General features: G+C 38.8%; 1 protein-coding gene across 1 annotated transcript in view; it reads right to left on the reverse strand.

Moving 5' to 3' along the window:
* The window catches only part of NALCN (sodium leak channel, non selective), a 338,653-nt gene that overhangs the window by 199,878 nt on the left and 125,124 nt on the right, over positions 1 to 13,651 (reverse strand). Inside the window, exon 10 of the mRNA XM_011933944.1 lies at positions 3,949 to 4,080. Coding sequence (XP_011789334.1) covers positions 3,949 to 4,080 — 132 coding nt within the window. The remainder of the gene's footprint in view (positions 1 to 3,948; positions 4,081 to 13,651) is intronic.

Consider the following 13,651-nt stretch of genomic DNA (forward strand, 5'->3'; position numbering starts at 1 on the left):
ACATCTCTACTAAAAATACAAAAATTAGCTGAGTGTGCCTGTTATTTCAGCTACTTGAGAGGCTGAGGCAAGAGAACCACTGGAACTCGGGAGGCAGAGGTTGCAGTGAGCCGAGATGGTGCCATTACACTCCAGCCTGAATGACAGGGTGGGACGGTCTCAAAAAAAAAAAAAAGAAGAAGAAAACAACAACAACAAAAAAACCACTAAAATCCCCAAAACCTAGAGTGGAATAAATTCAGAATGCTTAAGTAGTTCAAGAGTAAACTGATGGGGTCTATCTGGTTGTTTAGGTGAACAAAACCACTACTACCTAGTTTATTTATTTATTCATTTTTTCCAGGATTTCAAAGAGTTAGTTGTTAGATGGTTAACTGATTTGCCACTTTGTTAAGAATGAATGACATGTAAAAAGCTGCATTCATGTAAACCAGTGTGATAAGTTTGGGAATAAGTGTACCCCCGTGAAACCATTACCATCAATGCCATTGACATATCCACCACCTCTCAAAGTTTCCTCCCACCCCTTTTCTTCTTATTATTGTCAGGTGACAACAATTATTGGACACATAATATATACTGAATTCTACCATCCAGTCCTGTCTGTCTGTTATTGGGGTTGTTTTTAGTTTTAATATTATATAAAAGAGAAAAAAGACAAGGATTTACCAACTACTCCTAGACTCTACAATACACTTGAATAATAACCAGTCAACTCTACAGTATTCAATTATTTGACATTTTGTTGGAATTTCTTATAGTATGAGGATAAATCATCTACCATACATAAATACGTTAGGAAAGGATCAATTTTGTATGTGAAAATGTTAGGTAAAATTTACTAAAGAATTCCATCCCTTGCTGTTGCCAGTGTGGAGGGCCTCTTCACTTATGCTCCAGGATTGGTTTAGTGTGACCACCTGGCCACCCTGGGCTAGATCACAAGAGCAATGTTACTATAATCTCTAATGTCAGGATTCCCTCAGGAGCAGATGCAGATTCCTCCTCTCAGAGAGATTAGCATAATTGTAATCTCTTGTGGTCATTTCTGCTTTTGTTCCCTGGCATTTTGGTCAGCAGCTCTTTACCTACTGATGCCATTATTCTTGTATCATTCTTCTATCTCATCGATCTTCCCACCTCTCCCTCCTCAGAGCCTTGAAGTAATCTTTGAGTCTCTTCTATGTTAAATAATTTCCTCTACATTCTCAATCTTTGTTCCCAGAATCTACTTTCTGTCTGTGCCTCAACTGATTCTCTCCCAAATGCATGAGTTGCCCCTGCAGCCCTTTCCAGCCCTTTCTAGTAGAATATGTAGATGAGGAAGAGGTGCCCCAACCATTACTCCTTGATACTCCTTTGCAATGTATTCCATGAGGTTAAAACATACCTCATGGAATGCATGAATTCACCAACAGAAGGACAGAAGGCACTCATTCTCCCTGTGTTGCCTTCTGTCCTTCTGTCAATCTGTTCATCAGTCACTTGCTCATTCCCCATGACTTTGTTCCCTGACTCCACTCTTCTCTCCAAGAACTGGCCTCACTTTGAGTGACTTCAGCGTCCATGTGAAGACTCAGCCAGTGCCTTAGCTTCAACAGTCCTTTCCATTTCTTCCTTGACTCCATCAATATGTTTAAGCCACCCACATCCATGTGACACCCTAGATTTTGTATTTCATTACTCAGAATTACTACGGAATTGTAAAATCCTGGACTCCACTCTCTGATCACAACCTTTTCTAGCTCTATTATTCCATCACTTCAGTGGTACCTGTTCTTTAACCATATAGAGACCACTGATCCTTCACCTTCACTCCTCCAATCCACATCCAACAGAGACCACAGGGTCATCATTGCCATCACTGCCAGCAATCCATCTTTTCCCCTTGTTTCTCAGTTCCCCCAGCATGAAAAAAAAAATCCCTAAAGCTGGATTGATTTAAATGTTGCTTTTCCATCTTCTTATACAGGGCTAAAAAGTTGCAGATCTGTCTCGGTGTCACTATAAATCTGTAGTCCTGAATGGATCTTTAATATTGCATTTGCTGTATTGTTAATTTTTTGCCTATCCCCAGGCACCTCTTCCCTCTCCCCTTTCTTCTTCAGCTTCCCACTGCATTATCTCATTATCTGGCCGGATGCAGACCTTGCTTCTGACTTCCTGAGAAAAAAAGAAATAACTTGATGAGGTTTCCTTCATTGTTCTTTCCCTGTGTTAGAAATGTACCTGCAAATATTAGTATCAGTCCAGGTTTCTCTCTTTTTTTTTTTTTTTTTTTTTGAGATGGAGTCTCACTCTGTTGCCCGGGCTAGAATTCAGCGGTGCGATATCAGCTCACTGCAACCTCCGCCTCCCAGGTTCACGTGATTCTTCTGCCTCAGCCTCCAGAGTAGCTGGGATTACAGGCACCTGACACTACATGTGGCTAATTTTTTGTATTTTTAGTAGAGACGGGGTTTCATCCTGTTGGCCAGGCTGGTCCCGAACTCCTGACCTCGTGATCCACCCGCCTAGGCCTCCCAAAGTGCTGGGATTACAGGCGCGAGCCACCAAACCTGACCTTCTCTCTGCTTTTAATGACAATCCATTCATTGTGTGCTTGATTTTCAGCAAAATTATACCTATTTTTCAGAGGCTGGGCTGGATATAATTTCTTCATCAGCCCCTGTCATTAGTTCTCCATAGCACAAAACTCTTATGGTTTACTTTTTTTTTTTTTTTTTTTTTTGCTAGATTTGTAAGCTCCATATACCAGGTAGCTATTGGGCCAATGTTGCATCACAGAGACTGTAGCCCAGTAAAAGTTTTGTATTAATGATATTTTGTTTCAGGAGATACACTTCCATGAAGAGGAGAACTCAGAAGTGACTACTTAAAAGTTTCTTGATATCCACAAAGATGTCTACACTCAATAGGTACATGCAATCAATTCTTTTTCAGAAAAGTTTGTGTGTGGGTAGACTAAACATTTATTAACCAAGTATGTTTTTAAATGTACTGAGAGAATTCTAGGAATCTAATAACAATTATATGACAAATTGATTTTTTTAATGTGAAAAATGCTTTGGTAATATGAAATAATCAAATTGTGGCTTTTCTGCTTTTTCAGTTTACTTTTTCATAGGTTGGATTTATTGAAGCATTGTACAACTGTATATGTATACCTCACTCACACGATGAATGGGTTTCTATGTTGTCAATCAATTTTTTCATAAATATGTAACCATTGAATTGTGAGATATAGTTTAGGTAAATTTTTACATTAAAAAAACAAAGATCTTGGAAAATTATTAAAATGTTTTATTATAAATGCAAAATGCTTATTGAAAGAAATAAAAATTAAAATATTTTAAGAATCAGGTGTTAACTAAATGACTTTATCAATAGGAAGTACTCTTCCAAAACTCTAATATGATATGTAGAGTGCTAGGGAGATGCTTACTTATTTAATCATGAAACCTACCTTTAATTGATGTCTTTAATGTAGGTTGTAACACCCATTTCTAGAGCAGTAATTATCATTATCATCTCTCTATATTTCCTTCCAGCCCCCTTCTAGGTATTGTTGAGCTGACCTGCTTGTTTATGATCTTCTGAATCTGTGCCTGCTTGTACTTAGTAGAAAACAAACTAATGTAAGCTGAGAAAGGGAGAGATAATAAGAGGTGGATAGGAAAACAGCAAGATCCTAGAGAAAGGCCCAGGGGAAAAGGGTTACCTGGGCAACGGGAAATACTGTGAGGAAAATGACTCAGGCCCACAGCGACAGGAAATGCATCAAGCCACACCATGCCCAGAGGAACCACTTAAGAAGCAGACAATGATTCAGCTTTGGTGAAAGTCCAGTAATGCACAGGCTACACTTCGCTTTCGCATCTCTAAGAGGCACCGTCCGCGCTTCGCCTGCTCGCTGCCCAGCGAGCTTCCCGGCGCAGAGCCGCTTACCTCCGCCAGGTAGAACTCGTCGTACTGCCTCCTGAAGTTCTCTCCTTTGTAGTAGTTGCTAGCCGCCACGATCACGTCGACGGTCACCATGCTCAGGATGAACATGTGGAAAACCGAGGATCGCATCATTTTCTGAGGGGGCAAAACAGACAGACTCTTAACAAAGAAATAAACCTCATGATTCAATGTAATGGACGGGCCTAGGCCTTGGCTGACAGCACCTTTGCGATGTGCTGCTCTGCGAAACAGGGCTTCCAAGATAAAGCCATCCATGTCTCGTACTGCTGAACTGGGCGGGCAAGGGAACCTTTCTTTCAGGCAGCTAAACAATGACTAGGAAGATGGTTTCAGAGACTTTTGACTAAAAATGGAAAATACGTATCACTTAATTTGTGTATAGCTTGCATCTTAATTTTTTAATCGGTTGATTGGGTAGTATTTCTCCTTAATTCTGACTGTATGGATAAATGGCTTTAAAAAGGCTAGTAATACAAAACAAGTATTAATTTATTCTGTGTTAAGGGAGAATACTGTGGATAAAAACATTTTTGAGATGATTATTATACAATGGGAGAAGTAGGAGAACCCTAAGATTTGTTTTTTTACTTATTACTTCCAAAAATATTTGTTGAAAATTTTACTACAACTTCTAGTAACTGACATCTACATTGTAGTTGCTATCTACTTGGAGTTTTTCTAGGTGCTTTACGTAAATTAACCCATAACAGCCCTAGGAACCTATTCTAATAAGGAAACTGAGGCTCAAAGAGGCTAAATAACTTTCCCACTGTCACACAGGGATTGAAGATGGACTCAATACTGGAACCCAAGTCTGGTCCAAGTCTGTCTACTGCCTATGTGAAGAGAGAGATAATTAAACATTAAAAACTAATGAGTATTATTATAAAGGTTATCATATATTAAATGGCTACTATGTTCCAGGCCATATTATTCACATTAAAATATTTGTGGGTACACAGTGTGTTGTGTGTGTATATATATATATTTTTTATGGAGTACATAAGATATTTTGATACAGACATGCAATGTGGAATAAGCACATCATGGAGAATGATGTAACCTTTGAGTTACAAACAATTACATTACACTCTTTAAGTTATTTTAAAATGTACAATTATTATTATTGACTGCAGTCACCCTATTGTGCTATCAAATAGTAGGTCTTGTTTATTCTTTATATATTTTTTTGTTCCCACTAAGCATTCCTACTTCCCCCCGGCCCCCGAGTACCCATTCCAGCCTCTGGCAACCATCCTCTACTTTCTATGTCCATGAGTTTGATTATGTTGATTTTGTGATCCCACAAATAAGTGAGAACATGTGATGTTTGTCTTTCTGTGCCTGGCTTTCTTCGCTTAACATAATGATCTCCAGTTCCATCTGTGTTATTACAAATGACTGGATCTCGTTCTTTATTATGGTTGAATAGTACTCCATTATGCATATGTACTGTATTTTCTTTATCCATTCATCTGTTAATAGACACTTAGGTTGTTTCCAAATCTTGGCTATTGTAAACAGTGCTGCAGCAAACATGGGAGTGAAGATTTCTCTTAGATATACTTATTTCTTTTCTTTTGGGTGTATGCCCAGCAGTGAGATTGCGAAATTACAGCAGCTCAATTTTTAGTTTTTTGAGGAACCTTCAAACTGATTTCTATAGTGGTTGTGCTAAACTGGGGTGACACAATGTCTTATTGTAGTTTTCATTTGCATTTCTCTGATGATCAGTGATGTTGATCACCTTTTCTTATGCCTGTTTGTGTCATTTGCATGTCTTCTTTTGAGAAAGGTCTGTTCAAATCTTTGCCCATCTTTTGATCAGATTATTAGATTTTTCCTATAGAGTTGTTTGAGGTCCTTATATATTCTAGTTATTAATACTTTGTCAGAGTGGTAATTTGCAAATATTTTCTCGAATTCTGTGTGTTGTCTCTTCACCTGGTTAATTGTATTTTTTGCTGTGCAGAAGCTTTGTAACTCGATGTAATCCCATTTGTCCATTTTTGCTGTGGTTGCCTGCGCTTATGGGGGTATTGCTCATAAAATCCTTGCCCAGTCCAATGTCCTGGAGATTTTTCCCAGTGTTTTCTTATAGTAATTTCATAGTTTGAGGTCTTAGCTTTAAGCCTTTAATCCATTTTGATTTGATTGACAGAGATAGGGGTTTAGTTTCATTCTTCTGCATATGGATGTCCAGGACCATTTTTTGAGGAAACTGTCTTTTCCCCAGTGTATGTTCTTGGCATCTTTGTTAAAAAGGAGTTCACTGTAGGTGTGTGGATTTCTTTCTGGGTTCTCTCTTCTGTTACATTGGTCTCTGTGTCTGTTTCTATGGCGGTACCATGGCGTTTTGGTTACTATAGCTTTGAATTATAAATTGAAGTCAGGTCATGTGATTCCCCCAGCTTTGTTCATTTTGCTTAGGATAGCTTTGGCTCTTCTGTGGTTTCATATAATTTTAGAATTTTTTTCTATTTCTGTAAAGAATATCATTGGTATTTTGATAAGGATTTAATTGCATCTGTAGACTGCTTTGGGTAGTATGAACATTTTAACAATATTGATTCTTCCAATCCATGAACATGGAATATTTTTCCATTTTTGGTGTCCTCTTCAATTTCTTTCATCACTATTTTATAGTGTGCATTATAGAGATCTTTCAATTTTTTTGTTAATTGCAAGGAATTTTACTTTATTTGTAGCTACCGTAAATGGCATTACTCTCTTGATTTCTTTTTAACATTGTTTGCTGTTGGCTTATAGAAATGCTACTAATTTTTGTATGTTGATTTTGTATCCTGCAACATGACTGAATTTGTTCATCAGTTCTAATAGTTTCCTTGTGGAGTCTTTAGGTTTTTCCAAATGTAAGATCGTGTCATCTGCAAACAAGGATAATTTGACTTCTTCCTTTCCAATTTGGATGCCCTTTATATCTTTCTCTTGTCCTATTTTTCTAGCTGGGACTTCCAGTCCTATGTTGAATAACAGAGGTGATAGTGGGCATCCTTGTCATGTCCCAGATATTAGAGGAAAGGCCTTCAGTTTTTCCCCATTCAGTACGATACTAGCTGTGGGTCTGTCATATATGGCTTTTATTATGTTGACATATGTTTTTTCTATCCCCAGTTTTGTTGACGGGTTTTACCATGAAGAGATGTTGAATTTTGCCAAATGCCTTTTTAGTATGAATTGAAATGATCATATAGTTTTTATCCTTCATTCTGTTGATAGGCTGTATCACATAGATTTATTTCCATATGTTGAATCATCCTTGTATCCCAGGGATAAATCCCACTTGGTCATAATCCATATTATTCATATTTTCGTTGTTTTATCTACTTTAATATCCACCATAGCTCTGTATGGTGAGATATATTACTCACATTTCACACAGTTCAGAGAGACTAAGTCATTTTTCCAAGGTCACACAGCAAGTACACAACAGAATCAGGCTCTTACCCTAGTCTATTTAAAGTCCATTCTGGGGCCCACTGCCCACTGTGGGGTAGAGAATACTTATATGGAAAGAGTGGAGGCTGAAAGCCCTGGGCAGCAGAAAGAGGAGAGAGAAGCAGACCTATGGGAAGGAACTGAGTGCAAACAACACACAGCTGAGCCACATCTGCCCAGGGACTAGTGCCACCACACATCCTCTTTCTGAGGTTTCATTTCTTCTGGGTATTTATGAACATATGCCCTTACTGATCTGACCTGAGAATCCTTTAGTCCTTGCAACTCAAAGAGCCTAGCTAAAGTACAGCCTTAAAATGGGGTAAGAGAACAAGAACTGCCTCCTCTGAGCACTGCCAATGTCTCTATGATTCTATGTATGTGTTTTCATGGAGTCTTCCTCATCCTACAGCATGGGCTCTGGGCCAAACTGCCTGAAGCTGAGACTCTGCCACTTACTGGCACTGTGGCCCCAGGGAAGTTACTTAAACCTCTGTTTTCTCATTGATAAAGTGGAGAAAATAGTACCTACTCCAAAGAGTTGTTATCGACTTTAAATGAGTCAATATTTGTAAAGGGCTTAGAATGGTGATTACACTTACAAATATTCTACAAAGGTTTACAGAAAAAAGGAATGCAATTTTGTGAATCAAGCATTTTTTCTGTTCAGGAATGAGAAATTAATTACCCGAGGTCGAAGAATTAATTATGTGGCATATCAAAGCCCAGCATCTAGTGAGGTAAGAAACATTGACAAGGATCTAATAATCTGAGACATGCCAGTGACATTGGGAAAGTAGATTTTTATTAAGGCTTCCTGTCACTGTGGCTATTGATGCATATTCATTTGCCTTTGACTTTATTTTACAGGTAATACAAAATCAAATTCTAGAGCTGCCAATCAACATGTTTATATGCACATCAATTTACCTGCAGAAATGATTGACCTTCATAACACAGATAGGCAAATTATCTGGCACGTTTCTATGTGCATTAAAATTTTTATTGTTATTTAGTCTTTCTTGCATTGTGAGAGTTAAATTCCATAACTATTATTCCTTTTCTATACTCCTTTCAGCATAATGTTCTATTAAAAACATTTCTGCTGATTTCCATTTCATCTACATGGCAGAAAAGCCACAACTTTTTCTATTTTCCTTAACTGTGGATTTACGTCTTAAGTAAACTGTCATTACTGAAAGATCCAAACAAAGCTTTTAGCCATGGCTGTCAAGAAACTTTTAAATTGGTTTTGTAACTGTCACAGCTTCACTTTGGTGCTGTCATTATAATTAGGTTGTTTTTTGTCTGAATGTCTACGTGTCCCTGTTGGTTCAGAGTTATTAAAATAATCACTTACAATGGATTTTGATACACTATAATCATCATTGTTTAGCTGACTTTCTCCAAAGCAGTAACTTTCAAATATTAAATAAGAATTAAGGTGATAAATATGTGCAGTACCTACATTTAAATATTAAAATCAGTAACTCCAGCGTTAAAGTTAGAGCTAGTGGCATGGCCCACTTCAACTCAACTCAATTCAGCCAGTGCTTGAAACTGGGTGTCAGTTTCTCTAATGTAAAAAGGCTGATGACATTACATTTAGATTTATGCTTGTATCTACAGGAAAGTCCAAATTGGTACTTTTCAATTTTTTATTTTCTAATAAAAAATCATATAAAGGAAAATGTTAAAGTTGAGTCAGTGCCACAAAATATTATCTGACTTGAGGTCTTCACAATTGCATTATTTAATACGGATGCATGATGTATCCCTCTACCTATCTGTGTAGACAGATGAACACATACATCTCTAATATATATGTATGTGTGTACATATGTGTATTCACATATGTGTATGCATATTCTTTTTTACTTGTATATTTTAATATAAGGTCCTTCAGACTCTACACACACATTCAATTTTTTAAAGTTTCCTTTAATTGCAATGTCATTTTGGTTTACATTTTTTAAAAGCAGAGGAGTTTTGGATATGTTTTTAGATTGGCTTTGATCCAAGAATTACTTATCTGTGTATATGACAGCTGGAATTTTCAAAATACAAAGAATCTGTACCAGATTAATCCCCGAGGCAGCATGATCTGTCAGGAATGCTTTAGAGCATTGTTACTCAAAGTGTGGTCCCTGGACCAGCAGCATCCTGGAAGCTTATTAAGAATGCAGGATCAGGTCAGGCGCGGTGGCTCAAACCTGTAATCCCAGCACTTTGGGAGGTCCAGACAGGCGGATCACGAGGTCAGGAGATCAAGATGATCCTGGCTAACCGGGTGAAACCCCGTTTCTACTTAAAAAAAAAACAAAAAACTAGCCGGGCGAGGTGGCGGGCGCCTGTAGTAGTCCCAGCTACTCGGGAGGCTGAGGCAGGAGAATGGTGTAAACTTGGGAGGTGGAGCTTGCAGTGAGCTGAGATCCGGCCACTGCACTCCAGCCTGGGCAACAGAGCGAGACTCCGTCTCAAAAAAAAAAGAATGCAGGATCTCAGGCCCCATTACAGGCCTGCTGAATCAGAATCTGTATCTTTAACATGGTTCCCGGGTGATACGTGGGCACATTGAATTTTTAGAAGCACTACTGTAGAGGGTATTCCTTAATAGCAGGCTGTACTGGGTGACCTGTAAGATTGTTTACAGCTTCACAGTTTCGTGATTCCAAAAGTCTATAATGACTAGAACAGAATACCACAGACACTGGCTGGAATGTAATATGTTGGACTACACCAACACAAAAATGGCTGCCAACCTTGTCCCCATACCCCAACTCCATGGTCAAAAATCAACTAAATCCATTTGGCTTCATAAAAACAAAAGCATGTGTTAGTTTTGCAGCCATTTGGAGGCATTATAAAGACACCGTTACAGACTCTCGCAAAGTTAAGAAACGCAAATGCAGGTGGCCTCTAGGAGGTGAAAAAGGCAAAGAAGTCATTTCTTCCCCAGAGTCTCCAAAAGCAATGCAGCCTTGCTGATACCTTGTGTTTAGCCTAATGAAGTCCATTTGGACTTCTAACTGCAGAGTTCTAAGAGAACACATGTGTGTGGTTTTAAGTGACTGAATTTGTGGTTATTTTGTTACAGCTGCAACAGGAAACTAACAACGATTTTGACAGACACCAGCTCAAATCGTCCTGTACACCAGCTCAAATCACCTTCTATGAAACATGACTGTATAAAAGTGCCCAGGGCTACAAAATGGTACCTGACCATAGGGTTCAATGCAAGGTGACTTGCCAGTGAGGGGTCTCTGTAACACTGACAGCTACAGATATAAAACTCGTAATAGCAACCAATGCTTTCATCTTGCTTCGTGTCAGAAAGTGTCATGAAACAATGAGTCTGGAACAACGGGACTGAGTCCAAACTCAAGCAGAAGAACAAGAAAGGCCACTTTTTCCCACATTGATTCTGAGTCCTGCCGGGAAAGCAAACCTCCCAGGAGACTGTGGAAGTTTAAGCCAAACATGGGGAGGGCTCCTCACGCAATTAAAATGGACACCAACAGGACAGATTATTGAAATAAGAGCTACTGTTTTCTGGAGTGCTTGGTTTGTGCCAAGATTCATTCTAAGCATGTTGCTTGCTCATGTAATAACATCTTTAATCCTCAGCAACTCTGTGAGGTAGATACTTTGGCATCCCCCTTTACATATGGAGAAACAGGCTCAGAAAGTCTAAGTCGATTTCTAGGCCCACAGAGATAGAAACATCTTAGACATTTTCAGCCCAAACCAGGTAGTCTCTTGCCTTGTATCAGGCAGTCAAAATTCATTGGTCAACACTGCTCTATATATTAAAAAAGAGTGACAGCAGCTTTCTCACCAAGTATCTGTGGTTGGATAGAAGGTATAAGTACATGAACCCTAAATCTGAAAGCCCAAGACAATCTGTTCTTCACAGAAATATTTAAGATTGCCGTGGTTTAATGGAATGTCAATTTGGAAGACAGGACGAGCTGAGTTTAAATCTCGTCTCTGTGCAGGATTTAACCTCTCTGTGACTCAGTTTTCTCATAGAGGAAATGAGTATGATGACATCTACATCTTTTGGCTGTAAAATGAAAATAAGCGAGTTTAGTGTAGAGTCTAGCCTGTAGTGGACACAGTGTGCTCTGTAACTCTCATACTTCAGTCTTGGAAAACACTCTAAGGATTTAAAAGTAGAGATGCAGTCAGTTGCTTACAAGGAAGATCTGAAGGTGTAACATGAGAAATCAGGTGGAAGAGATGAGTAATCTTGAAATGGACTGTGAAAATTTACAAACTTTCAAAATGATCTAAAGCTATCCTATCTTTATTTGTGGTATAAATGCTCAAGTACTTCATAAAAGCTCTTTCTATTAAATTTCTCCAGGATTTTTCCTATGAAACAGTTACTTAAAGATTCTGAAGACTGTGGACAAAGAGACAAAATAGTGGTCTTAGAGGTTGCAATAAATATAAATTAGGATAATTAATAGTATAGCTCAGAAATGAAATTCGTCTTTAAATTGCTACTTGAGTGAGTAAAATAACTCACCTTAGTAAAACCAAGTCTCTGCCACTGAATACTGCATCAACCATGTACTAAATGTTGTGTTTTAATTGGATTTCAAAATAAACATATTTGGAGAACAATGCAATTACACGATGAAATTATCAGAAACCATCCTGCATATGAGCCATGAACATAAGAACAAGGACACAATATAAAAGACCAAATGCATAAAACCTAAAATAAATCTCCCATTTGCAAGTGGGACATCTCTTGCTTCCCTTATTTAGAACACATCTGGATATTCATCACTTCTACTCTCAATATACACAATTATTCTGTCCAATACAAAGAATTTATATTAAAAAGGTAACACTTATATCAACACTGAAAACGGAACCAGTGGATGTCCTTAGAGACTGCCTTTCCCATCTGTCTGTTCCTGACGTGTCCTTAGAGAGTCAGGACAGAAGGGAATCCACAAGTCAATCTCCACAAAGGTACCAAGAGTGCATGATATTGGTGGACACCCTGCCAGCTGCCACGCCCTATCAGTGGCTCGCTCTCTTTCTTGGAATGAAGAGCCAAGTAAGGGAATCCTGAATAGACCCTTTATCTCTAGGCCATGTGAGTATAGCTTTCACTCTACTCTGTAAAAGTAAAGTTAGATGTCAAATTACAAATCAACAAACAAATGTGGATGTTATTTTTTTCAATCACCAGCTCCTCTTAACTTTACAACACAAGCTAGATTTTAACAAGAAGGAAAAATGCACCACCAATAGCTGGTGTGAAAGAAATTACCGCTAAGCAGGATCGATTATGATGCCAAGCCAGTGATTTTCAAATTCCTCTTAGCCTGGGTGAAAAAATCCAGTGGTGTCCAGTTGAATTCGCCTCCCTGTATCCACACATCCTTGGCAGTATCCTCCACACTGACTCCAGACTCAGCCATGTGACTTGTTTTGGTCAGTGAGATAGTAGCAAAGGTGAGGTAAGCAGAGACTTGGAAAATACTTGTGTGTTAGAACTTACTCTTGCTGCTCTTGGAACCCCGAGCGACCACATCAACCCTGCAGCCTAGGCTGTTTCATGGTGGCCACGTGGCCATGGGCCCTCCCATTCTCTTCATTTCAATTAACAGCGAGCCACACCCAAAATCAGAGATGCCAGCTGATGAGTGGCTGACCACAGAGGCAGGCGTGAGCTTAGATGTAGTCAGCTGAGACTGGCTCAGACTAGCAGGGCTGTTCAACTGATCCAAAAATTCATGAGCAAAAGTTAGTGTCTGTCCAGGCCATTAAGTTTTAGGGTGCCTTCTTGTTTAGCAAAAGCTGTTACACCTACCAAGCTGGTTTCCTCTTCCTGCTATATAGCTGAAGTACATCACTCAGCTTATTGTTACTGAAGTGGAGCAATGTGATTTGTTCTCACCACCAGAACAGAAATGGAAGTGATGCATCACTTTGGATGTGTTGCTTTGAGAAAGGGTTGTGCCTTCTCAAAACTCTTCCTCTCTCTTCCACTCTACAGTGATGTTGGAAAATAAGTTCTTTGGATGGAGGCATCAAAAATTCCACTTTTTGCAAACAAAATTTTGCAACGTGTTTACATAGACATGTATGACATGTATGTATGGATATGCCATCTCTGACTGAAGTGGGAGTGCAGCTTTCCCCAGCTGTGGTGTGCTGGAGCTGCAATCGCGTCTCTCTCCACCTTCATGTTTACTGATGT

This window comes from Colobus angolensis, unplaced genomic scaffold (genome assembly GCF_000951035.1).
Source record: "Colobus angolensis palliatus isolate OR3802 unplaced genomic scaffold, Cang.pa_1.0 Scaffold13, whole genome shotgun sequence".
Lineage (NCBI taxonomy): Eukaryota > Metazoa > Chordata > Mammalia > Primates > Cercopithecidae > Colobus > Colobus angolensis.